Source organism: Dendrobates tinctorius, unplaced genomic scaffold (genome assembly GCF_039654945.1).
Source record: "Dendrobates tinctorius isolate UK_male_01 unplaced genomic scaffold, ASM3965494v1 ptg000132l, whole genome shotgun sequence".
Taxonomy (NCBI): domain Eukaryota; kingdom Metazoa; phylum Chordata; class Amphibia; order Anura; family Dendrobatidae; genus Dendrobates; species Dendrobates tinctorius.
This window is the reverse complement of record NW_027361800.1, coordinates 6,448,389-6,476,053: the sequence shown is the minus strand read 5'-3', so window position 1 is coordinate 6,476,053 and position 27,665 is coordinate 6,448,389. Positions and strand designations below refer to the sequence as shown.

The window sequence follows — 27,665 nt, the reverse complement described above, 5'->3', positions numbered from 1 at the left end:
AAAAAGGTGACTAAAATGCTGGAACAGAGCCCAGTCCAAAGTGACTCCATCTGCCTCATAAGTGAATTGTTCTGTCTGGAATTTTGTCTGAATTTGATGTTTTGGGGAATTTACACTGAAACTCTAACGTAGGCGCTCAGTGGAGAGTGCAGGATAAATATGAGCCGAGCGTTACTCCGATTTAGGGGAATTATATTGAACAAATATTCACTTTCTGTGCTTTTGTTCTATCACAAATACTCCACTTTGAGCGTTGAAATTGCATTTTGTGGTTTTAGTAATATATATATATATATATATATATATATATATATTTCCTTGGTCCCACTGTGTGACATGTATCATTTTCAGTTTGGTCACCGGTCTCATACAATGCAGTTTTCATACACATAGTAACATACAGGTGCATCTCACAAAATTAGAATATCATCAAAAAAGTTAATTTATTTCAGTTCTTCAATACAAGTGAAATTCATATTTAGTCATGACAGTGTATTTCAAGTGTTTATTTCTGTTATTGTTGATGAATATGGCTTACAGCCAATGAAAACCCAAGTCATTATACATTAGAATACTTTAACACCATTTTAAAATCCAAAATGTTGGCCTACTGACATGTATATTTAGTAAATACACTCAATACTTGGTCGGGGCTCCTTTGGCATCAATTACTGCATCCTTGAGGTGATCAGCCTGTAGTACTGCTGAGGTGTTATGGAAGCCCAGGTTGCTTTGATAACAGCCTTCAGCTCGTCTGCTTTGTTGGGTCTGGGGTCTCACCTTCCTCTTGACAAAATCCCATAGATTGATGGTCCTCAACTTTTCTAACCTTGAGAGCCATATTCAACTCTGAGAGAGGGTTGCGAGCCATGTTCAGTTTTGAGAGATAGTCGCGAGCCCCATCTGGTTCCCACACTCCCTCACATTAGTGGCAACCAAAGCCCCTATTATGGGTATAATGACAGCCAAAGTGTTTCCACAGAAGCAGTATACCAAGATTTAAGGGTTCCCACAATCCCCCCTGCAGTATTCTCCAATCAAGCACTCTCACCACACTGTGGTATCCAGCTTCAAGAAACAGTTATTAGTTCATCATCATATTAATGGCAAGCTGGAGCATGTGAATGGCAAGCTGTTAGCTTCTGTCTTTTGTTGCCAATACAGACATAAATGATGTGTGTTTTAGGAGAACCTGATTTTTTTTCTTACAAATGTATTTGGGATTTATTAACTTTTTTTTTTTTTTTTTGTTTCTCATTCATTTAGTTCAAAAGCAAGAAGGAGCAGAGGATAATGGCCTGGAAGATGACTCTGGTGAAAGCCAGGTAAGTGCGGAAATGTTGTATGTGATATATATTATTAAACCTTACATTTTATAAGGTGTGTGTGTGTGTTTTATAAGCATACAAGTCTATCCTTAGCTTTTTTTTTTTATTAACAATCTACTGTATTGCAGAGGACTGCAGTTTACAAGTGATATGCAAATGAGGGTGGAAGCTCGCTCCTCTTTGGTAGCTTATTATTCATCTAGTCGATGGCGGAGTTAAAGCTCATACTCATCTGTGAGAAAAATTGACTTGAGCAATCCGATAAATTGGATTGCGTCCTGACGAATATAAATTTAACAACCGCCAGTACATCTTCTAGCAGCAGCAGTTAAAGGTACTTATTCCTCAGCGCCACTTTTAACGGCGCTGAGAAATAAGTGTACTGTTCTACCTAGTGTCAGAAAATCTCTGGGGTCTCGGCTACTGGGGTAGCTGAGACCCTGGAGAAGATGGTTCAGGTCGGTTTTTACTGTCCCCAGTCACTCGATCGCGGTTATTCATCGAATAATGGCAATCACAAAATGTCTGATTTTCCTTTTAGTTTCTCTCTCCTGTAATATGATCTAGCATATCAGAGGAGAGATAAATGTGGTACATCCAAAGAGAAAAAATGTAATACTGGATCCTTGAATTAAAAAAAAAAAAAATCCTTGTTTGTATTTGAAAATCATTTAAAAAAAATCACATCAGGGTAGTCAGAAACTGGCTGATGTGCTTCAGCAAGAGCCTTAGTCACAACAAATTACAGAATATGGTGCAATTGCTTAAAAACACCATACCACTCCCATTTAGTGAGATCATACATATAATTATTTACAAGGAACATATGTGATGAACCATGCAATTGAAGGAAAACAACTTTGTGCCAAAGTAGCACAACATAGGAAATAGAATATTTATAAATATACAGGGTGGGCCATTTATATAGATACTACTAAATAAAATTGGACTGGTTGGTGACCCAGATCGGCGTGCTGAATTTGTGGAATGGGCAAAACAAAAATTGGAACAGGACCCTCAGGTTACAGAGAACATTATGTTCAGTGACAAGGCAAACTTTTTTGGGTGGGCCATTTTTATATGGCTAAACCTAAATAAAATGGGAGTGGTGACAGTTTTCTTGTGTAGGGTGTCTTGCATTAAAATCCGCTAGGTACTGCGTTCAGCAGACATAAACACAATTTCTTTCCGCTCCTCACGTGTTAACCTCTGCGACATGTCAATGGCTGTAAACAGAGAAACTTGTAAATAACTCCTGAAAAAATAGTTACGTTAAAACAAAGCACACCATAGTTTTTCTTGTGAAACTCTCATTAAGTTTGTCACATGACCCTCTTCCCATTGTATAAAATAAAGTTGGATCCAAAATGGCCGCCATGGTCACCACCCATCTTGAAAAGTCCCCCCCCCCCCCTCCCATATACTACTGTGTCACAAACAGGAAGTTGATATCACCAACCATTCCCATTTTATTTAGGTCCATTTTATTTAGGTGTATCCATATAAATGGCCCACCCTGTATATACGTCTGAGTTTCACAAATGGAGAGTACAATTATTGTGCAAAAAAAAAAGGTGGTGGTGGTGGGGGGGGAGGATCAATATAATAAGGGAGTCCTCAAAACACCATTCAAGTATCAGTGATCTAAATTTATTGTAAGGGAGTCATGGGGGAAAAAAATAACAAAACTTTTCTCCTTCTCTCCTCTTTTCTCAATATAAATACATAAGGTCATTGTGAAAATTTAGTCCAAAAAGAATTCTTGTATTAAGTTTCATAATCCATAATGATTCATTTTTTTTTTTCTTTTTTTAAATCAAATACTTTTTATTGAAGAAAGCATACAGGATAGTATTGCATAAGTATACATTAGAGTACAAATTAGAATACTTTCCCCATTTGTTTAATAAATGCAAATACACCAAACACATCCCTTCTCATAACAAGAAAGCCTCCTCCCCCGTCATGCATCTACAGTCCTTATCCATGCATTACAATGTTGTACACTTTTTTTATAATCATAATAACCTATTTTTGACGAGTTCTATGGCAGCCAATCCATGAAAGGCCAGCCAGCCCCCCAGATATTCTCATAGTGGTTCATCTTGCCTCTTCATGTATACGCTTCGCTCCATAAGGATTACAAAATTAACTCTATTTACAAATTCCTTCCTAGTAGGAGGATTACTAACCAGTGCAATGTAATAGTCTTCCTTGCAACATAAAGCAATATGGCTATTGCTAGCCTACCCCATTCATCCGACGCCACCTCCTCTACATGTCCTAAAATACACGTCAATGGATCTCGAGTAATATTTGCTTCCGTCACTCTTTCCACTAAATTTAGGACCCCCATCCAAAATGCCTGTAATCTTGGACAAGACTATCATAGCATATGAAGAATATCCGCTTCATCCATCGTACATCTCGGACATCCAGAGTCTGCCCTTAGTCCAGCCTTTTTCATCCACACAGGTGTCCTATATACCCTATGTATAGTGTATAACTGCGACAGCCTCCCAGATTCACTTATAGATATTCTAGGGACATATTGTAAAACCGACTCCCACTGCTCATCCGATATGTCTCCCAAATCCCTTGTCCATTTGAATCTAGCCATCAATGGGTGTCTATCCAAAATCGTACCCAGCAATCCCCTGTAGATTATTTATATAAGACCCCTAGTACCCCTCTGGGGGCCAAGCATATTCAACATACTGTCATTCTGTATCACTATCGGTGACCTTGTCCACTGTCTAGAGAATGTGTGTCGCAGCTGCAGATACTTGTAAAACATAGTATGCTCCAAAGGGAACTCTTCCCTAAGTGTTTCAAATGTTTTAAATGTCTCACCATCTAGCAACTGCGACACATACCATATACCTATTCTTCTCCACTGTCCAAAATTCCGTAGACTTAGCAGTTCAGTCAGCAGGGGGGTCAAAACAAATGGCTGTGTATCTTGTGTATTCCCCTATACCCCTCCATAGCTTTATTTTTTTTCCCCACAGTTTTTCAAGCAACGCAAAAGTTGGAAACCTTTTAGGATTCAGACGAAATTTACCCACCTCCAGAGCAGCGGGCCCCTCCCTACCACATGAGAAATAACCTTCCCCCCCTGAGATTATAAGATCGTGATCCCCCCCCCCCCCCCCCCCATCCTATCAAGTGCTAGCATTGGGACCCAACATAATACAGCCATGGGTTGGGAACCGCCAAACCTCCATCTTCTGGATGTTGCAACAGTTCCAACTTAATACGAGCTCGGCCTCCTTTCCATATCAAATCACGGAAAATGGCGTTAATTTTATGAAATCTATTTTGAGGCAGCCAAACTGGTGCATTGCGTAGCACATGCAAAAGCCGAGGCATAAGTATCATCTTAAGTTAGCACGCCCAGCCATTGTTAAATTTAATTTCCTCCATGCTGTAATTTTCTGTTTAAATTTACTTAGCAGCGGGTTCAAATTAAGTCTTTTATAATCTTCAATATTATTTGACACCCTAATGTCCAAGTAAGCGAATTCTGTAACCACTTGAACCGGAGTTGGCTGATCTCCTACAAGAGTCCCACCACCCAGCGGCAACAAAACGGACATATCCCAGTTAATGCAGATCCCAGATATACTGGCATATTCGTCTAGAACCCTCATCACCCTCCCCAAGGAACCTTCCGCATCTCCCAAAAATAGCAACATGTCAGCATAGAGTTCCACTTTTTCCTCATGTATCCCATTTTTAAATCCTACAATATTTTGATACCTTCTAATCACTACCACCAGTGGCTTTATTGCTAGAGCAAACAAAGGGGATAAAGGGCATCCCTGTCGTGTGCCTCTAAACAAGGAAAACCCCTCAGACATTTGCCCATTTACATGTACCTTGGCCCTAGGAGCAGTATATAGCAACTGAACCCATTTGATAAACACTTCCCCAAAGCCCATGTGCTGCAACGTAGCCCACAAGTATTTCCATTCTACGCTATTGAATGCTTTGGCCGCATCCAACAACAGGATCGGTCTATGCCCTTCACTATCCGCCTTCACTTGCATATTAATAAAAAGTCTCCTCAAATTCGTCTGTCGACTTGTTAGGCATAAAGCCTACCTGATCCCCATGCACTATAGATGTTATAACTTTATTAAGACAGTTAGCCATCATTTTAGCCAGAAGTTTTGCATCCGTCGTTAGTAGTGAGATTGGGTGATACGAGGCCGGCTCGGTAGGGTCCTTGCCTTTCTTAGGGAACACAACAATAATTGCCTCCTGCATGGACCGTGGAAGTTCACCTCTATCTAACCCTGCCTTATATACTTCCAGCAAAACAGGTAGCAAAAATTTCCCATATTTTTTGTATACTTCACCAGGCAAGCCATCCATCCCTGCAGACTTTTCATTAGCCATAGAGGCTAACGCTACCTCCAACTCCTCCAAGCTAAACGGTCTATCCAATAATTGCTGACGCTCTGCAGACAATCTGGGAAGCTCAGCTCTGACCAAGAAATCATCAATCTCTGTATCTGTCGGATGTGCCTGTGATCTATATAAATTAATATAAAAACCCTCCATCACCTCTAGTATCCCCGCAGTATCTCTAACCTCCTGCCCATTGTCTCCCCTCAAGGCAATTATATAAGCACTGTCTCTCTGTGCAGCAGCCACTACGGCCAGGAGATGACCGTCTCTCTCTCCTTCTTCAAAGTATTTTATAGTTCGGAACATCTTTTTTCGTTCTGCCATCCGTAAGGACAGCGCAGTTATTCCAACCTGGGCCTTTTTAAGCGCATCCTCCGCCTGAGTGGATGGGTTCAAGGTCAGTGCCTCCTCCTCCTCTCTGTTCCCTGAATACCCATTGATCTTCTGCTTGGTATTCTTCTGAACCCTAGATATTCCTTTAATACAAACCCCCCTAAAGAAAGCTTTCATGGCCTCCCAAACAACTCCCTTATGGGCCGTACAACTATTAACCTTGAAGAACTCTTGGAGCGCTTTCTCTAGGTCACCTCCTTTATTAACTGCAGCCGGAAGGGGTTTAATCGCCAAGGGGGTTTGTTATTCATTATCTGACCCTGCTCACCAAGTACGACATACACAGGAGAATGGTCAGACACCGTTCTAGTCAAATATCCCACATCTGGTCGTCCCCCAACGCCAAATCGATCTTTGACAAGGAAGAAAAAGTCACTGAGAAGCACGAGAATCTAGTCACCCCAGAGTTTCGGCCCCTCCAGAGATCAATCATAGATGTTTCTCTCAACAAAGCACCAAATGGAGTACAGTTACCCCCTTGTTTATTTCCTCTCCCCTACCTCTATCCCAATGAGAGTCGGGTACAATGTTGAGATCCACCACCACCAAGTACGGGACTCCAGGGAAGCCCGCAATAATTTCAAGTATTTTCAAAAAACGTTTATTGTTATATGGTGGCAGAACATACACAGATATGAGCAGTATAGGCCTGTTACTAAGTTTGCATAATAGACACACGTACTGCCCCTCCGGGTCAATGATCACGTTGAGCTTTTCAAACTTCGTTCCCTTACTTATCAAGATACTTACTCCCCTCGAATAGGCAGAGTACATAGCATGATGGCTCTCATGTATCCAGCGCCCATTCAGGGTGTGAATTCTGTCTGGGACCATATGAGTCTCCTGCAAGCATATTATAGCTAGTTTTGCTGCGCGCAAAAACTGCAATTTTTCTTGCCTTTTAACATCAGCTGCCAGGCCTCTAACATTCCAACTCAGAATTTTCACGTCACCCAACATTGATACTCAGACTTGTGTGACATAAAATGTGCAACAACATATAAATGCCCTAAAGAAGCATGACATAAACCATCTCTATTACCCTCCACCCCCCCCCCCCCCCCCCTTCCCCAACAACTAACCCTAGAACAAAAAAATTGTAACAAAGAAAGACAGATATCTTTTCCCGTATTGGGAAAAAGAAAAACAGGCATATATTATCCTTATCCGATCTTAACCTCGCTATATCCATTCCCACATCAGATCCTCCAATGCAAGGATCCACTATGTCTTAAACTTGTGAACAAAAATGAACATAGTATATCGCCACAAAAACCTCCCAAGAAGCCACCGTAAGTGGCAATTAGGTAAACAGACGCTCAGTTCATGAAACCTTCAGGCTGCAGAGACACTCCTCTTCCTACCGTAGTTGATTCTCATTACAGTTCAGCCATCTGAGAGCATCCTTGGCATCAGAGAAAAAAATGAACTTTATTTGCAGTTACAATCTGCAGCTTGGCAGGGTATAACATGGAATATTTCACACCAATTTCCTGTAACCTTTTCTTGATATCATTAAACCTGGCTCTCTGCTTTTGCATTTCAATAGAATAGTCCGGAAAAATGGAAATTGCAGAACCATTAATCACAAGGTCTGAGTGATCTCTAGCAAGCCTCAAAATGGTATCTGTGTCCCGGTAATGGAGCACTTTAGCTATTACAGTCTGTGGTGGACAACCAGGGGGGAGGGGACGCTTGGGAGCCCTGTGAGCTCGTTCAATGGCATAGAATCGCGACAATTTATCAGCACCCATCTTTTCCAAGAGCCATTTCTCAAAGAATTCCATAGGGGTATTGCCCTCAACTTTTTCCAGGGCACCGACCAATTTCAAGTTATTGCGCCGGGACCTGTTTTCCAGGTCATCTGCTTTGGCCTGGATAGCAGTAATGACCAGTGCCATTTGTTTATATTCCTTCTCAGCTCCTGCTTATATAGTCCTCCGCAGAGCTGACTTTTTTTTTTTTTTTTTATCTCAACTTCTCCCACTCTCTCCTTCACCACATGCATAGTGTGCTGCATTTTAGTCACATTAGCTTGAGTGTCGCCGTGTTTCTGAGAGAGGAGTCAGTGTATTATGGCTCAAAAAGCGTCTTTTAAAGTCGGCTGCTCCGGCAATAACAGTTCTTCCATCTTTCCCCGCAGCAACTCTGCATTCACCTCCCCATGTCCTGTGTCACTTCCCTGAGATCCACTCTGAATCTCATCTTCACTTTCATCATTGTCCTCCTCTCCCTGCTCCGTTTCCTCCTCCTCCCTTCTCGTACCTCTGTGATGTGCACACGTCTCCTCTGTTTTGAGTCTGGCGCCCTCCTGTGCTCCTGGCAAAAGTCCATCTTCCTGCTCTCATCTCGGGCCGGCCCCTCCTCCACCTCACCAGCAGCATATGAGCCATCTTGGGCCCTCCTGTCCGGATTCCCGGCATTCTTTGAGTCCTTTTCTGCCTGTCATGGATGATATAGGAGCGTTCCAGAGGATGTAGCAGGGTCACCACAATTTGATCCTCACAGTAGGGAGATAATGAAGTGTTTCTAAGTGTCACAAAGTATGTCCTGGCTAGATACTGTGCGGGGAGCTGTATGAGCACACGTCTGCTCACATCTCACTACAGGCCACGCCGCCAATGATTCATGTTTTAATAATTTTCTCCAATTACCTCCCCTTTTTGGTCTGTCTATTCTCATTATGCCAAAAAATACAAAATTTTCCACAAAAATGTTTGGCAGCTCCTGATGTATTAGAAACTTTTCCCTTTTTTCCTATCTGCGATGTGTTCAGCAATCCCTCCTACACCCCACATGTGAGATTGCATTGTGTACACATAACATATATAACACATGTACTCACAATTAACAAAACGCCTAATAGAATAAACATCAGAAGTCTGTCCATTTCCACATTTTTGTGTTTTTAACACACATATTGACATACCAAACACTGGTTTAATCCACATTCTTTGTTTTTTTTGTTCGTCTACAAATAAACTTGGGGATAAAAAAATCACCCAAAGTTTTACCTTTCCTAGCTATAAAATTGCACCCAGGTTTTAAAATTGATGCAAACGTTTTAGTTTTGCCTTTTTTTTTTTTTTTTTTTTTTTTGTATAGCTCAGACCTTGCAACTCCATCTATTCTGCACTTTGCAGTTTTCAGCAGTGAATTTTAATAACCTCTGTTTTAATCTATACTGTATTAGATCGCACTGCTCATCAAATAGGTCATTATTAGAACAGATACGTTTTGCTCTCCACAATCACCATATGGAATCGCCATAATCGTATGTTTAGGATGGCAACTATCTGCCTTGAGTATGGTATTACCGGCAGTAGGCTTGCGATAAATGTTTGTATTAACCCTTCCTGTACTAGAATCTGCTCTTAATAAAATGTCCAAAAAAGGAATTGATTGTCCAAGTTCAGAAAAGGTGAGATTGAGGCTATGTGCACACGCTGAGGTTTTTGCTGCGGTTCCGCTGCGATTTTGGCCCTGCGGAACCGCAGCAGTTCCGCAGACATGGTACAGTACCATGTAACCCTATGGGTTTTCAAAACCGCAGTGCTCACGCTGCGTTTTTTTCCGCACGGTTTTGCTGCAGTTTTTTTTCCGCAGCATGTCAATTGTTTGTGCGGATTCTGCTGCGGTTTCACACCTTTAACATAGTAGAGGTGTGAAACCGCAGGGCAAAACCGCAGGCTAATCCGCAGGAAAACCGCAGGTCACTTAACCTGCGGTTCCGCGGGAAAAAACCCGCAGGTGAATCTGCAGCGTGTGCACATAGCCTGAGATTTAAGTTGTTTATGTAGCTAACAAATTTGTATGCAGCTGCTTCCCCACCTGATCAGACATTCAGAATGTAATCCAGAAAGCAGCCATATCATCTCAAATGCTGATTGAATGGGTTGAGGTTATAAATGTATGTTCTCTCCCACCAAGCTACAAAAAGAATTGCCAGAGAAGGAGAGAATTTCGAGCCCATTGGAGCTCCCGCTAGCTGTTTATAGTATCTTCTATTAAACATAAAAACAAATTATGTTCTAATAAATCTTTGATGGAAGTCAATATAAAGTATTGAGTTTCCACTGTGGCATCAGTATCTCTCTGAATAAAAAAAATCCAGTGCCTCAAGGGTATAAATGTGGGGTATGCATGAATAGAGGTTTACTATGTTAAAAGTGAAAAAAGAATTGTCCTTGGTCCATTTGTACTTGTCAATTTTCTACCACTTCAGTGCTATCTCTCAGATAACCTGGAATGCTTTTAGTAATTGCAGGATTGGGGGGCGTGGCCTAGACTGTCATGGAGTAGGACGTGCAGTCTAAGATCTCCCGGCACATCCACCCTAAATCAACTGAAATCATAGCCCATCCAGGCTAAATCCTCTCAGAAATCCTCTGAGTCACTCAGGAGTGACACCCCAGGCCTTTGGAGCCCTATTTGCCAGTTCCTACGGACTTTTGAGGTCTGGTACGTGCGAGGCCTAACACTTACTGCGGGGCCTGTTGAGGCCTACGGGCCATACCCGGACTGTATTACTTGGGCTCAGATCCCACCTGAAGAATTGGGGTAGAATCCCCCTCAGCAATCATCCGAACCATCTTCGGCACGTAAAGAAGCTTATATCAGGCTTATTATAGCCCCCTCTAGGGATAGAGGATTTCGGACCTCAGGCTCCCTCCCTCAGCCCTGATTCGACCCCCCCATCTGGGCCACGGCTCTCATAGGAGCTCCTAAAGAAGATTACCGCCTATTTCTGAGGTAACCGGAGACAAAGACGCTCATATAATAGTTCACAGAAAGATTTATTTCTTCAATTGACTATTAATTTTTGCTGACGGGCACTCAGGTGCTTTTATAGAAGAAAGAGAAAAAAAAAAAACCCACTGCGCAGGCGCGACATTCCCTGGCCGCGGCTGACACCGCCGAGCGGCTTGAGGCAATAGCGCGCGCCTGAAATTCAGACTTCGGCCGCCCGCGGCTGCATCTTCATTACGGTACGCCTTTCCTTCCCTCCTGCCTCCGCTACCTAACCTCCCGCGGCCAGAACAATTGTCCGGGACCCGCCTGGAAAATCCTGAGGAGCGAATCTGGCAGCGGTTCAGAGCCATATTTTCAAGCGCCTCGCGCAGGAGCACCTCCCCCCGGCTGATAAACCCGACTGCCATAGCTACAGCGGCACGGGAAGGCATTGCCACTCACCGTCCCCACTGCAAATAGCTCCTGGGGTCCTCGCCACCCCCACCACCACCAGGATATCCTCCTTCAATTGCGTTCTTAGCCCCCTCAGGGCTTATCGGGAGCCGCTCTCTCCTCTCTCAGAGCGGCTTCCTGATTCACAGCTGCGCACTCCACATACGCAATTTGCGTAAAATCCGGCATATCTTACGTCAAAGGAGCAGCCTTCTAATCCAGCTCCATAGTGCTGCTGGCTTCAACTCCCCACATAACGTAAATCACTGGTGGACTGCCCAGACGGTTTTTGCCATACATGAAATCAAACTAAAACAAAAGAGAATTAAAATAATAAACAAATAAACAAACAAATAAATAAACAAAATAATAAAAAAAAAAAGGGTGACGAAAGTCGCTGCCACCACTTCCCAACTCACCCTCATTGTCTCTGCAGCCTAGTTCTATTCATACCGATAAAATGAGTCAAAACAGATCAAACAGCCTCAAACAACCAAAAACTCCCTCCACAACTACTATGTCCGCCAAATCGGATAAAGACAAGAGACAATCATCTCACCCTTCCTCCGATTTGGGGAATACCATCAGTCCTACTAGATCCAGGACACCCCACAAAATTACTGACTCCATGGATACATCAGCTTCCTCAAAAAGACGGAATCCGGGGGCTTGGAGTGAGAAACTTTCTTTTCTAAATGACCCCAAAAACGACATGGACAATGATTCTTGGGCTTCAACACCAAATACCAGCCCAGACAAATCCAGACCAAAACTGGACTCTCATGTTGAAACGAGCCATGACACCATCGAGGCTTATATGGCCTCACTGGCCGACAAAATTAATAACCTGAAGCTCACTCTAGAATCCACATTAGAGTCACAAATGAAAATCTTTAAGTCTACGTTTGAAACGTTTAATCAAAAACTGGAAAATCATGAATCCAGAATGGTGTCGTTAGAAAAACAGATGTCTACAGACGAAAATCTGCAACTGAAGTCTGAACTCATAAGGCTGGAAAGAAAACTAGCAGATTTAGAAGACAGAAGTAGAAGGAATAACGTGAAAATCAGGGGCATCCCGGAATCTGTCACCCCTGCCAAGCTTGAGGAATATGTTCACAAAGTCTTCAAGAAAATTGATCCGTCACTTATTCCCCAAGAGACAATTATCGATAGAATCCACAGATTACCAAAGCCGGCCCACCTACCCAAGGATACCCCGAGGGATACCATTCTTAGGATCCACTTCTTTCATATAAAAGAGAGGATTCAAAATACCATCAGGGACAATGGCGGCTTCCCAGAACCATTTTCCCATCTCAAGATATTTACAGATTTATCCAAAGCTACAATCGAAGGTAGGAAATCCTTCCAAGATATTACCATTCCCTTGAGGGATAATAACATACCATACAAGTGGGGATTTCCCCTTAAATTGTTGGTCCACCACAGTGGTAAAACTACTGCTATACTATCTGCGGAAGGAAGAAGGCCACAAGTTTCTCAAATCTATGAACATTAAACCTAGAAGCAAGCCTGCGGCGTCTCCGGACTCCAAATCTTCTACTTGATCTTCAGGGACTCATGGGTCTTGTTTAGGCCCAAGGAAATTCAACACAATAACACTTTATATATTATTATTATAATTATAGTTATGATAACTCTTCCTCCAGGCTCGATCCTTTGGAATACTATCTTTCAACAGGCCTATACTTTAGTAACACATCGAAAATGTTTACCTTATATATTGTTTAGTTATCAGTTGGACTCTAGGTTCGTCCACCTTTTACTTCCCTCAACTACTCTTGGATGAGCGTATTTCTCCCCTCAGAAGATGTCGCCGGGAAATCCTCACACGAACTTTCCCCCGAACTGAGCAGAGTTCGCCTTAGAATTCTGCTCCTGTTGGTCTCTCTGACCAAACTTGTTGCTAATTTATCTTGTTTTTTCCTTTATTGTGTGTTTCAGTTGCAGCCAATACACCCTTGACCTTATCCATCTGAACCTAAACTTCTCCATCAGCCACAACCTCACCAAGAACAGCAGCATCACAGGTATCTTCTCAGCCACAAACCACCACACTGACAATGAAAATAAACCTGGCCACGTACAACGTCAGGGGCCTGAACAGCCCTAGAAAGCGTCATGTAATATATCATGAGACCAACAGGCTGGGTTCTGATGTTGTGTGTCTTCAGGAAACGAAATTTAAAAGAGGCGCTCACCCTAACTTTTCCCACAAAAACGTCCCCCACATATATGAATCATCGGGATTAAAGAAAAAGGCAGGAGTCCTTACTATGATAAAAAACTCCATCAACTTTAAATTCATTGAAGAACTAAGAGATGAGAAAGGCCATTATCACATCCTAGTTTGTAGCATCAATAACTCAATTTTTACTATTGTAAACGTCTACGTCCCCAACACGGGCCAAATTAGATTCTTAAATAAGCTTCTAAAGAAAATCAACCTAATAAAGAAGGGTTCCTTAATATTCGCAGGAGATTTTAACATGGTCCTAAATGGAAAATTGGATTCCTCAGCCCCCAATAGACCTAAAACAGAAACGTTAAACAACTGGATTTATTACAACGAATTCTTTGACACTTTTCGTTGTCTAAACACGACCTCAATCGAGTATAGTCATTATTCGGATGTCCATCACACTGCTTCTCGTATTGACCTAATTTTAACATATTTTCTCACTTCCCAAATTTACTTCCATCTCTATCCACGCTAAAACGGTCTCTGACCACGCTCCAGTAGTAGCTACATTCACTGTTGGCCCTGCCACCAACCAACAGTTCCTATGGAAATGCAACTCCTCATTACTCAATATTCCACACTATAATGCAGAGATTACTACAGCCTTACGAAATTACTTCAAAGAAAATGATACTGAACTTTCCAGCCCTTTCACCTATTGGAATGCTCATAAGGCCGTTCTGCGAGGAATCCTAATCAGGATATCCTCGAGACATAAAAGGGCAAACAGGGAAAAAATAACAGATCTGCAGAATCAAATCAAAATCAAAGAAACCATGATAACCGACAATCCCAATTCAGATATTGACGTACGCTCAGGACTCTCCAGGATAAGACAGGAGCTTAGGGCCTTGATTTTCTCGTTTCATGACTCAGCAGTCAAAAACCACCGCTTTAAACAATACCAGAATCTAAATCGGCCATCTCGCTATATGACTAACATCTTGAAAAATTCTAGACGGAAAAACAGGATTGACACCATTCTCTCCACCAAAAATACCCCCTTGTCCCACCCACAGGACATAGCTAACTCCTTCGCTACATTCTATGAGAATCTCTACAACATCAATCAAAATTCCTCCCTCCCCTCTGCAAGTCATTCAGATATCACTACTTTTCTAACCAAAATTAATCTCCTGAAACTAGATGAAGTTGACAAATCTACCCTATCATCTCCTTTCACTGAAAAAGAAACTCTAGATGCAATAAACCACCTTAAAACCTTCAAAGCTCCCGGCCCTGACGGGTTTACGAATAATTACTATAAAACTTTTGCCGAAATCCTTGCACCCCACTTGACGAAAATTTTTAACACAGCTTCTACTGTGGGCTATTTCCCCAAGGAAATGCTCGAGGCCACCCTTATTCTTATCCCCAAACCCAATTCGGACACAACCCTCATGAAAAACTTTCGGCCAATTTCGTTAATAAATACAGACATCAAACTATATGCTAAATTATTATCAAACAGACTGAACTCCATACTCCCTAAGCTAATCAACAAAAATCAAATCGGGTTTATAATCAATAGACAATCTACAGACGGCACCAGAAGATTGATCAACCTTATGAAACTCATTAATACACATAAAACCAAATCCATTATAGTTTCTCTTGACGCCGAAAAGGCCTTCGAGAGATTAAATTGGGACTACTTGTTCGCCACTCTAGCCAAATTTGGCTTTCATCATGAACTAATCACTAGCATTAGAGCATTATACACTGCACCATCGGCCAAAGTTTACGTTAACAATCACCTTTCAAAAGTCCTCCAAATATCCAATGGTACAAGGCAGGGTTGCCCGCTTTCCCCTCTGTTTGCCCTGGCAATTGAACCCCTAGCTCAGTCTATCAGAGATAACCCGGATATTCATGGCATTAAAGCAGGTGATAAAGAATATAAAATATGCCTCTTCGCAGACGACGTTATTCTCACCCTGTCAGTTCCAATCAAATCAATTGTTAAAGTCCAAGAACTTCTGCTGAAGTTTTCGGACATTTCCTGTTTCAAAGTCAACGTTTCAAAATCCAAGATGCTATCCCTTCATCTAGACAGCGACCAAATTAACTCCATCAGCTGCTCTTGTCCTTGGAGCTTGACTTCAGACTACATTACATATTTGGGACTTAAATTTACCAATAATATCCCTTCCCTCATGCCTCTGAACCTAAAATCCCTTACAGAGACCATCTCAAAAGACCTAAAAATATATGGGGAGAAAAACCTCTCTTGGTGGGGTAAAATTATAACATTTAAAGCCTATATCCTCCCCAAAATAGTATATCTTTTTAGATCACTCTCTTTACCCATTTCCTCCCCCGCCCTTACCAACCTTCAATCCATGACAAACAACTTTGTTTGGAACGGGAAAAAAGCCAGAGTTGCAAAAAATATTTTATATGGCAACAGGAGATTTGGTGGAGCTGGCCTTCCGAATATCTCAGCTTACTATTCCTCACTCCTTGTCAAAAACAGCCTCCCTTGGTGGTCAACCGAGGACCCTCCGGCATGGGTCAACATTGAAAAGGCGTTAAACAACAATAGGTCTCCTTCCCTTCTCGTCTTGGAGTCTATCCTTCTCAAAAAGGTACATTCCATCACGCATCCAATCTTCCGCGCAACACTAGAAGCTTGGGGTCTCTTAGCTAAACAACAAAAAGACCTCACTAATACTGACCCGTTAGGACCTCTATCCCTTAACGTAATTGCGTCTCTTTTTCAGCTAGAACTGCCCTCCATCTGGTCCGACCATGGTGTCAAAAAATTAAAGGATCTTTGTGGACACAATCACATCTCTTCCTTTAGCGATATGAAACACAAGTTCAGTATTCCATCATCAGCATTTTATGACTATATTCAACTAAAAGAATTAGCAACTACACTTAGGAAGAAAGACGCAAAACCCTCTGAACCTTTCTTTAATCTCACTAACAACATAAACCATTGCCTTTTCTGGAGGGTTTCGTACATTTATATGTGGTTCAATAAGAGCCACGAATTCATCAAAACAAATAATATAATTAAGTGGGAGACGGAACTTGGGATAAGCCCAGGGGCAGCAGACTGGGAGCAGGCTTGTTCCTCCTCTATGTCCGCCACGTTATCTATGTCTCTTCTGGAAACCCATCAGAAAATCATCTCCCGTTGGTACTATACCCCAGCCAGACTAGCCAGGATATATCCAGAGATCTCCCCATTATGCTGGAGAGGATGCGGACAACACGGGAACCTTCTTCATATATTGTGGTTTTGTCCGGTGATCAAATCTCTTTGGAGAGATATCTCTCTCCTAATAAACTCCCTTCTCCAAAAACCCATCACCCTCTCACCTCAACTGGCCTTGCTATCTATCACCCCACAAGAACTAAATCAAACTCTTCCCCCTTTAATATTTCATATCCTTCTTATTACCAAAAGTTCCATAGCTTTTCATTGGAAACGACCGGACATTCCAACCATTGAAGATATGAGACAAAATCTCCCTACATAAATCTTTTGAACTAAAACTAGCCACTATTAACAATAATATTGGCCATTTCTCCTGCAAATGGTTCAGATGGATTGCATTATTTCCCTCAAGCTAACTCTACAGCAATTGCTGCACTGATACTTTGTTGTTTGTTCTTTTCTCTGTTCCAGAGATAATCTGGCGACTGTTAAACATATAGTTATAGTATTGTTCTGGTTATAAGATAACCCAGTTAATTATACTACACCGCTAATGTCTTGAAAATAAAAACTTGTTCGGACCATTTGGTCCTTCCCCCCCCCTTTTTTCCCTTCCCTCCTCACCCTCCCATCTCCTCCCTGAGACCCCTTTTTCCTCACTATTGTAAAACCCCTTAATAAAATTGGTTTGAAAAGTAATTGCAGGATTGAATCAACCCAGGCACTAAGTCTCTCATTGAGAGACCCAATGCCTGAGATTATTGGGCGTAAGGGTGGAGAAAAAATTTCTTTATGCATTTTTGGTAATCCATGAAATATAGGCGTAGTAGGAATATCTATACAGAGATAATCTGATACCTTTTTGGTAATAACCTTAGTGTCTAAACCCTCCTTCAGCAAATCCTTTAAAGTAGCTTGACATTGCAGTGTGGAATCACACAAGACAGCAATATGTCTTAGAATCATTTAATATGTTTAAACCCTTTGTGACCCGGCCTATTTTGACCTTAATGACCTGGCCATTTTTTTTTTGCCATTCTAACCAGTGTCCCTTTATGAGGTAATAACTCATGAACGCTTCAATAGATCCCACTGATTCTGAGAGGTTTTTTTTTTTTCGTGACATATTGGGCTTTGTTAGTGGTAAATTTACGTCAATAATTTTTGGGTTTATTTGTGAAAAAATTGGAAATTTGGCAAGAATTTTGAAAATTGCGCAAATTTTCAAATTTCAAATTTTTATTCTGTTAAACCAAGTTATGTGACACTAAATAGTTAATAAATAACATTTCCCACATGTCTACTTAAATCAGCACCATTTTGGAAACAATTTTTTTTTTGTTTGTTAGGAAGTTATAAGGGTTAAAAGTTGACCAGCAATTTCTCATTTTCACAAAAAAATTTACAAAACCATTTTTTTTAGGGACCACCTCACATTTGAAGTCACTTTGAGGGGTCTATATGGCAGAAAATGCCCAAAAGTGACACCATTCTAAAAACTGCACCCCTCAAGCTACTCAAAACTACATTCAAGAAGATTATTAACCCTTCAGGTGCTTCACAGGAACTAAAGCAACGAGGAAGGAAAAAATGGACATTTCAATTTTTCCAACAAAAATTTTCTTTTGGCCTCAATTGTTTTCATTTTCACATGGGCAACCGGATAAAATGGATCCTAAATTTTGTTGGGCAATTTCTCCTGAGTACACAGATACCTCATATGTAGTCATAAACCATTGTGTGGGTGCATGGCAGAGCTCAGAAGGGAAGGAGCGCCGTTTGACTTTTTCAACGCAAAATTGGCTGGAATTGACATTGGACGCCATGTCACGTTTGGCGAGCCCCTGATGTGCCTACACAGTGGAAACCCCCCACAAGTGACACCATTTTGGAAAATAGACCCCCCCCCAGGAGCTTATCTAGATGTGTGGTGAGCACTTTGTACCCCCAAGTGCTTCGCAGAAGTTTATAATGTAGAGCCGTGAAAATAAAATCATGTTTTTTTTCCACAAAAATGACCTTTTTGCCCACAAATTTTTTTATTTTCATAAGGGTAACAGTAGAAATAGGACCCCTAAAGTTGTTGTGCAATTTGTCCTGAGTACGCTGATACCCCATATGTGGGGTGGAACCACTGTTCGGGCGCATGGCAGAGTTCAGAAGGGAAGGAGTGCCGTTTTGGAATGCAGACTTTGATGGAATGGTCTGCGGGCATCATGTTGCATTTGCAGAGCCTCTGATGTGCCTAAACAGTGGAAACCCCCCACAAGTGACACCATTTTGGAAACTAGACCCCCACGAGGAGCTTATCTAGATGTGTGGTGAGCACTTTGTACCACCAAGTGCTTCACAGAAGTTTATAACGTAGAGCCGTGAAAATAAAAATATTTTTCCACAAAAATGACCTTTTTGCCCACAAATTTTTATTTTCACAAGGGTAACAGGAAAAATTAGACTGCCAAAGTTGTTGTCCAATTTTTCCTGAGTACGCTGATATTCCATATGTGGGAATAAACCACTGTGATCGCCTTACTGCGATCCTTGGGAGGCAGAATGCACAAATCCACAAAAGGTGAAGAATTGATTTTTACTTTTTTACGCCGTTCCTCGTGCGGTATTAGTGATATGGCGACTTTATTCCCCGGGTTGGTGCGATTGCAGCGATATCAGATTTATATCCTTTTTTCGTATTTAGCTTCTGTCACACACTAAGACGCTTTTTTTTTTTTTTTTTTGAAAGAAATTTTTGTATCGCCGCATTTTGAGAGCTATAATTTTTCCATATTCCGGCTGACAGTTATGTGCGGGCTTGTTTTTTGTGGAACGAGCTGATGTTTGGTAAAATTAGTATGGCAGCTTTATTCTTCGGGTCAATACGATTACAGCGATACCTCATTTATATAATTTTTTTAATGCTTTGGTGTTTTTTACACACAAACTTTTACAGAAAAAATAATTTTTTGCATCACTTTATTCTGCGAGCTATAACTTTTATTTTTCCGTTGATGACGCTGTATGGTGGCTCGTTTTGTGCAGGACAAGATGATGTTTTCAGCGGTACCATGTTTAATTATATCCGTCTTTTTGATCGCGTGTTATTGCACTTTTTCCAAGCGGTATGATACTGATTGGAAAAAGTATAATGTTCCAAATTTTTTTTTTTTTTTGCAGTATTCACTGAAGGGTGGTGCTTTTATGGATGGGATTTTCACGGACGCGGCGATACGAGATGTTTGGTTTTTTTTTTTTTTTTTTTTTACATAATGTATTTTTAGGGGATTTTTAAAATTATTTTTTATTTATTTATTTATTTTTTTTACCTTTTCACTTTATGGAACTTTCACTTTTCAGGTACATTACAATGCTCCAGAATTGCTGAAAGCTGCTGACACCATGCTGTGAGCATGGTCTCTGCAGATTTCCGTAGGTGAATGACCCGGAGGTTATGACACCTCCGGATCATCATGACACAGGTCGGGACCCGCGAATACATCGCGGGGACGCCGACCCGAAGCAGAGGGAGCCCCCTACCCTCTGCTTTCCCCCTCCCCTCTGAACGCCGCAATCACGCTCTATCGCAGCAGTGAGGGGGCGCCGCTCCTAGCTGTCAGTGCAGAAGCTCAGCCACTGCAACGTTGAGCTCCTGCACTGAGATCGGGCAGGAGACGCTGAAATTTCAGCCTCTCGTGCCCGATCGCTGCTGTGTTTGGTCAGTCAAAATTGACTGACCAGTCACAGCGCTCTGGGTGCGGGGACCGACTGCAAGGGTCCCCGTACCTCATCCCGTGCCTGTCATCTGTCATAGACAGCTGTCGGCACTGAACTGTCACTGCGTGTTTACACGCAGTGGCAGTTCAAAGACATGACGTGCACAGTCCGTCCTGGTGCGGTAACTTAAAACCGCCCATGACGGACTGTGTACATCAATGGACATTGAGGGGTTAACATTACTTAAAACTACAAATGAACGTAGAGTATGTATTCCAGGTGTACTAAAGATAGTTTTCCAAAATGCCAGGATGAGGATGTTTACTCTGCTATAAACTATGCACTTATATAGGCCTTAAAAATGTGTATGCAATTGGAATTACATCTGTAGATATACTAAATGAAGGTATATGGATGTAGAAGGTACACCATACACATCAATGTAGCCTGCTGCCCCTGCCTGTGGACAAATGAGATGCATGACATTTTCCTGAATCTGGAGCATAAAAAGGAATCACTAAATAAGCAGTAAACCTTCCAAACTTTTGTCCGTGTCATTGCGTTCTGGTGTCTCTAGTGCTTCTGCTGCGCTGCACTTGCTGAGAAGCACTGGATGAAAAAAGACTGCCGCTTCCAGCAAACGTGACAGCTCTTGCTATGGGTTCTCCCATGGGCAAATACAGTAGTTCATTATCCTACGCATTTCAGAGGTACCGTCTTAAAAGGATTAGTGCTGACCAGCATTATCTTTTATGAGGAAGTATGACCTATGATTACGCCTAATCCGGAATTCCTGATGGTTTAGTAGTCTTCAAATGAAAAAGTTCTACCTTTCTATTTACGCCACGTCTGAGAGTATTTAACTCCAAAATCCACCTGCTTTCTGCTCTTGACATTAATGTATAAAATTACCTCTTCTCTGACTGTGAATATTATAGGAGTGTTCTTTCATCCTGATATATACTGTATTTTTCGGACTGTAAAAAGCACCGGACCATAAGATGCACCTGGGTTTTAGAGGAGTAAATTAGAAAAAAATGTAGTCAATTCTGTACTTAATATCCCCTATCCTGCTATACAGTGGGTACAGAAAGTGTTCAGACCCCTTTAAATGTTTTACTGTTTCATTGCAGCCATTTGGTAAATTCAAAAATTCTTTTTTTTTTCTTATTAATGTACACTCTGCACCCCATCTTGATTGAAAAAAAAACAAACAAATGTAGACATTTTTGCAAATTTATTAAAAATAAACTGAAATATCACATGGTCATAAGTATTCAGACCCTTTGCTCAGTATTGAGTAGAAGCACCTTTTTGAGCTAGTACAGCCATGAGTCGTCTTGGGAATGATGCAACAAGTTTTTCACATCTGAATTTGGGATCCTCTGCCATTCTTCCTTGCAGATCCTCTCGAGTTCCGTCAGGTTGGATGGTGAACGTTGGTGGACAGCCATTTTCAGATCTCTCCAGAGATGCTAATAGAATCATAGAATGGTAGAGTTGAAAGGGACCTCTTGGGTCATCTGGTCCAATCCCTTGCTCAAAGCAGGATTCACTAAATCATCCCAGACAGATGTCTGTCCAGCCTCTGTTTGAAGACTTCCATTGAAGGAGAAATCGCCACCTCTCATGGCAGCCTGTTCCACTCATTGATCACTTTAACTGTCAAAGTTTTTTTCTAATATCTTATCTGTCTCCTCCCATTGAGTTTCATTCCATTGCTTCTAGTCTTTGCTTGTGCAAATGAGAATAAAGATGGTCCTTCTACAATATGACAGTCCTTGAGATATTTGTAGACAGCTATTAAGTCTCCTCTCAGGTCTTGCAAGCTAAACATTGCCAGAGACTGTAACCGTTCCTCATAGGACATGGTTTGCAGACCGGCACCATTCTGGTTGCTCTTCTCGATACTTTTTCCAGTTTGATAATGGTTGTTTTTTTTTTTTTTTTTTTTTTTTTTAAATTTGGTGCCCAAAACTGGACACAGTATTTCAGATGAGGTCTGACCAAAGAGGAGTAGAGGGGGATAATGACTTCACGTGATCTAGACTGTATGTTTCTGTTACTACATCCTAGAATTGTATTTGCCTTTTTTGCTGCTGCATCACACTGTTGACTCATATTCAGTCTGTGATCTATTAGTATACCCAAGTCTTTTTCACATGTGCTGTTGCTTAGCCCTATTACTCACATTCTGTATATCCTTTTTTTCATCTTATCTTTATTGCCCAGATGTAGTACTTTGCATTTTTCCCTGTTAAAAACCATTCTGTTGTTGCTGTCCACTACTTCAGTTTATTTATATATTTTTGAATCCTCTTTCTTTTCTAGTATTATCCCTCCTAACTTTGTATCATCAGCAAATTTAATCAGTGTACCCTCAATTCCTTCATGTAAATCATTGCTACAGATGTTGAACAATACAGGGACCAGATCAGAGCCCTGTGGTATGGCACTTGAACCATTCTTCCAACTGGATGTGCAGCCATTTATCATAGAATTGTAGAGTTGGAAGGGACCTCCTGGGCCATCTGGTCCAACCCCCTGCTCAAAGCAGGATTCACTAAATCATCCCAGACTGTCCAGCCTCTGTTTGAAGACTTCTATTGAAGGAGAACTCGCCACCTCTCGTGGCAGCCTGTTACACTCATTGATAACTCTGTCAAAACGGTTTTCCTAATATCTAATCTGTGTCTCCTCCCATTCAGTTTCATCCCATTGCTTCTAGTCTTTCCTTGTGCAAATGAGAATAAAGTTGATCCTTCTACAATGTGACAGCCCTTTAGATATTTGTAGACAGCTATTAAGTCTCCTCTCAGTCTTCTCTTTTGCAAACTAAACAATCCCAAATCCTGCAACCTTTCCTCATAAGACAGGGTTTGCACACCGGTCACCATTCTGGTCGCTCTTTTCTGAACTTGCTCCAGTTTGTTGATGTCTTTTTTTAAAATGTGGTGCCCAAAACTGGACACACTATTCCAGATGAGGTCTGACCAAAGAGGAGTGGAGGGAAATAATGACTTCACGTGATCTAGACTGTATGCTTTTGTTAATACATCCTAGAATTGCATTTGCCTTTTTTGCTGCTGCATCACACTGTTGACTCATATTCAGTCTGTGATCTATTAGTATACCCAAGTCTTAACATGTGCTGTTGCTTAGCCTTATTCCTCCCATTCTGTATATGCTTTTTTCATTTTTATTGCCCAGATATAGTACTTTGCGTTTTTCCGTGTTTAAAACCATTCTGTTAATTGCTGCCCACTGCTCCAGTTTATTTATGTCTTTTTGAATCCTCTCTCTTCTCTAGTATTAGCTATCCCTCCTAGCTTTGTGTGATCAGCAAATTTATTCAGTTTACCCTCAATTCCTTCATCTAAATCATTGATAAATATGTTGAACAATACAGGGCCCAGGACAGAGCCCTGTGGTACCCCACTTGAGACATTCTTCCCTCTCTTTGGGGTCCGATTACTAAGCCAGTTATGAATCCACCTAACAGTTGCCTCGTCCATTCCTTACTTAGTCATTTTTTCAATAAGGATGTTGTGAGATACTTTGTCAAATGGTTTGCTTCAAGGTATATTATATCTACACCATTTCCTTGATCCACCCAGTCATTCTGATATATCTGTATATATCTATCTCAAATTAAGTTAGTCTGACATGACTTATTAGTTACAAACCCATGCTGACTCTGGTTACACTTCATTCTTATGCAGGTACGTACATACATGTTTAATAATTTGCTCAAACATCTTTCCTGGTATAGAAGCCCTCATATTCACCGGCCTAGAGTTCCTTGGGTCCACCTTCTTCCCCTTTTTGAAGATAGGAACAACATTTGGTCTTCTCAAGTCTTCTAGGACTTATCCTGATCGCCAAGAATTTTCAAAGATTATGGAGAGGGGTTCAAAAACTTCTTCAATTTCCTTCAGTACTCTGGGGTGTCATTCATCTGGACCTGAAGACTTGAATTCATTTATGTTGGCTAAGTATTCCCTCACTATCTTTCTGTTTATAGATAGCCTGGATTCTTCTATTGCTTTAAGTCAGTGAAGATCAGTTGATGTTGTATTTCCTTTCTGAGAGAAAACGGATGCAAAATAGGAATTTAAAAATTCGCTCTTCTCAAGATCCTTTCTTACCATTTCATCATTTTCATCTTGTAAAAATCCTATAGCATCCTTGACTTTTCTTTTACTTTTGACATCCCCCAAATCCTTTTTTATTGCTTTTGATGTCTCTTGCAAGCCTTAATTCATTGTCCGCTTTAGATAATCTGATGTGTCCCCTGCAGGTTCTGCAGACAGCATTATATTATTCTTTAGATATGCCTCCCTCTTTCCTCTTGATAAACATTTCTTTCTTGCTTTTTAGCACGTATTTAACCCCTTCCTGACATCCGACGTACTATCCCGTCCACGGTACCCAGGCCCGTATGACCGTGGACGGGATAGTACGTCTACCGCGATCAGCGGCGCCCACGTGGTGAGCGCCGCTGATCGCGGCCGGGTGTCAGCTGATTATCACAGCTGACACCCGGCACTGTCAGGGGCGGTCACGGACCGCCCCCGACACGTTAACCCCTTGCACACCGCAATCAAACATGATCGCGGTGTACCGGGAGTTAAAGGGAAGCATCGGCAGGGAGGGGGCTCCCTCCGTGCTTCCCTGAGCCCCCCACGGCAGCGCAATGTGCAGCGCTGCTGCGGGGGGGCTCCTATCCTCCAGGCCCCCGAATCCAAGATGGCGACGGGGGCCTTCGGGGACCTGAGGAAGCTGGCTTCCTCAGTGCCTGCAAAGCGCAGGCAAGAGGAAGTCGTCTTCAATGCCTGTGACAGATTGCTGATCTGTCACAGTGATCTGTGATGTGACAGATCAGCGATCTGTCACAGGACAGTGATGTCCCACCTGGGACTATGTAATAAAGTAAAAAAAAAATAAAAAAAAAATGTATAAATAAATTAAAAAAAATCGCCAAATAAATTAGGAAAAAAAAAAATTCCCTCAATAAATCCATTTTTTGGAAATAATAAAAAAAACAAACAATAAAAGTACACATATTAGGTATCGCCGCGTCCGTAATGACCCGCCCTATAAAACTGTCCCATTAGTTAACCCTTTTAGCGAACCCCTTAAAAAATAAAAAAAACGAAGCAAAAAATGATTTATTATCATACCGCCAAACAAAAAGTGTAATAACGCGCGATCAAAAAGACGCATATAAATATCCATGGTACCGCTGAAAACGTCATCTTGTCCCGCAAAAAACGAGCCGCCACACAGCATCATCAGCGAAAAATAAAAAAGTTATAGCTCACAGAATAAAGCGATGCAAAAATAATTATTTTTTATATAAAATAGTTTTCATTGCATAAAACCGACAAAAACATAAAAAAAACCTAAATGAGGTATCGCTGTAACCGTACTGACCCGAAGAATAAAACCGCTTTATCAATTTTACCGCACGCGGAACGGTGTAAACGCACCCCCCAAAAGAAATTCATGAAACGCTGGTTTTTCTTCATTCTGCGTCCCAAAAATAGGAATAAAAAGCGATCAAAAAAGTCACGTGCCCGAAAATGGTACCAATAAAAACGTCAACTCGTCCCGCAAAAAATAAGACCTCACATGACTCAGTGGGTCAAAATACGGAAAAATTATAGCTCTCAAAATGTGGTGATGCAAAAACTATTTTACGATAAAAAGCGTCTTTTAGCGTGACAGCCGCCAAACATAAAAACCGCCATAAATAGTAAGTCAAACCCCCCGTTATCACCCCCTTAGTTAGGGAAAAATAATAAAACTAAAAAAAAAGTATTTATCTCCATTTTCCCGTTAGGGTAAGGCTGTGTGCACACGCTGCGGATTAGGTGCGGATTCATCCGCGCGGATTTTGTAAAATCCGCAGGTGAAACAGCAGGTCAAAAGACCTGCGGTTTTACCTGCGGATTGCTCTGCGGTTTTGTCCTGCGGTTTATCATCTCCTCAATAGAGGAGATGGCAAACCGCAGGAGAATCCGCAGAAAGAATTGACATGTCAATTCTTTCTGCGGATTGAAAACCGCAGATAATCCGCGCGGAAAATTCCGCACCGTCTGCACTGCGGTTTTTGATTCCCATAGGGAATCATGGTACTGTACACCGCAGCAGAAACTGCTGCGGGTCCGCAGCAGCCAAAACCGCTGCGGAACCGCAGCAAAAAACGCAGCGTGTGCACACAGCCTTAGGGCTAGGGTTAGGGCTCAGATTAGGGTTAGGGGTGTGTTGGGGTTAGGGTTGGAGTTGAAATTGGGGGTTTCCACTGTTTGGGCACATCAGGGGCTCTCCAAATGCAACATGGCGTCTGATCTCAATTCCAGCCAATTCTGAGTTGAAAAAGTCAAATGGTGCTCCTTCCCTTCCAAGCTCTGCCATGCGCCCAAACAGTGTTTTACCCCCACATGTAGGGTATCAGCCTACTCAGGACAAATTGCAAAACAATTTTTGGGGTCCAATTTCTCCTGTTACCCTTAGGAAAATAAAAAATTGGGGGCAAAAATATCATTTTTGTGGAAAAAAATGATTTTTTTATTTTCACGTCCGAGTGTTATAAACTTCTGTGAAACACTTGGGGGTTCAAAGTGCTCACCACACATCTAGATAAGTTCCGTGGGGGGTCTAGTGTCCAAAATGGGGTCACTTGTGGGGAGTTTCAATAGTTTAGGTACATCAGGGGCTCTCCAAACGCACGACACCCGCAGACCATTCCATCAAAGTCTGCATTCCAAAACGTCACTACTTCCCTTCCGAGCCCCGACGTGTGCCCATACAGTAGTTTTCTCCCACATATGGTGTATCAGCATACTCAGGACAAATTGGACAACAACTTTTGGGGTCCAATTTCTCCTGGTACCCTTGGGAAAATAAAAAAATGGTGACTAAAAGATCATGTTTGTGGAAAAAATACGAATTTTTTATTTTCACGCCCGGGCGTTATAAACTTCTGTGAAGCACTGGGGGGTTCAAAGTGCTCACCACACATCTAGATAAGTTCCTTAGGGGGTCTAGTTTCCAAAATGGTGTCATTTGTGGGGGGTTTCCACTGTTTTGGTACATCAGGGGTTTTCCAAACGCGACATGGTGTCCGATCTCAATTCCATCCAAAAACGTCAAATGGCACTGCTTTCCTTCCGAGCTCTGCCATGCGCCCAAATAG

The 27,665-nt window shown here is 41.7% G+C and overlaps 1 protein-coding gene across 6 annotated transcripts in view; it reads left to right on the top strand.

Moving 5' to 3' along the window:
* LOC141048054 (scaffold attachment factor B2-like) overlaps positions 1-27,665 on the top strand; it is a 350,882-nt gene that overhangs the window by 50,161 nt on the left and 273,056 nt on the right. For all 6 annotated transcript variants that reach the window (XM_073543402.1, XM_073543397.1, XM_073543398.1 and 3 more), the window contains exon 3: positions 1,267-1,325. In XM_073543402.1, the coding sequence (XP_073399503.1) occupies positions 1,267-1,325 (59 nt within the window). The remainder of the gene's footprint in view (positions 1-1,266; positions 1,326-27,665) is intronic.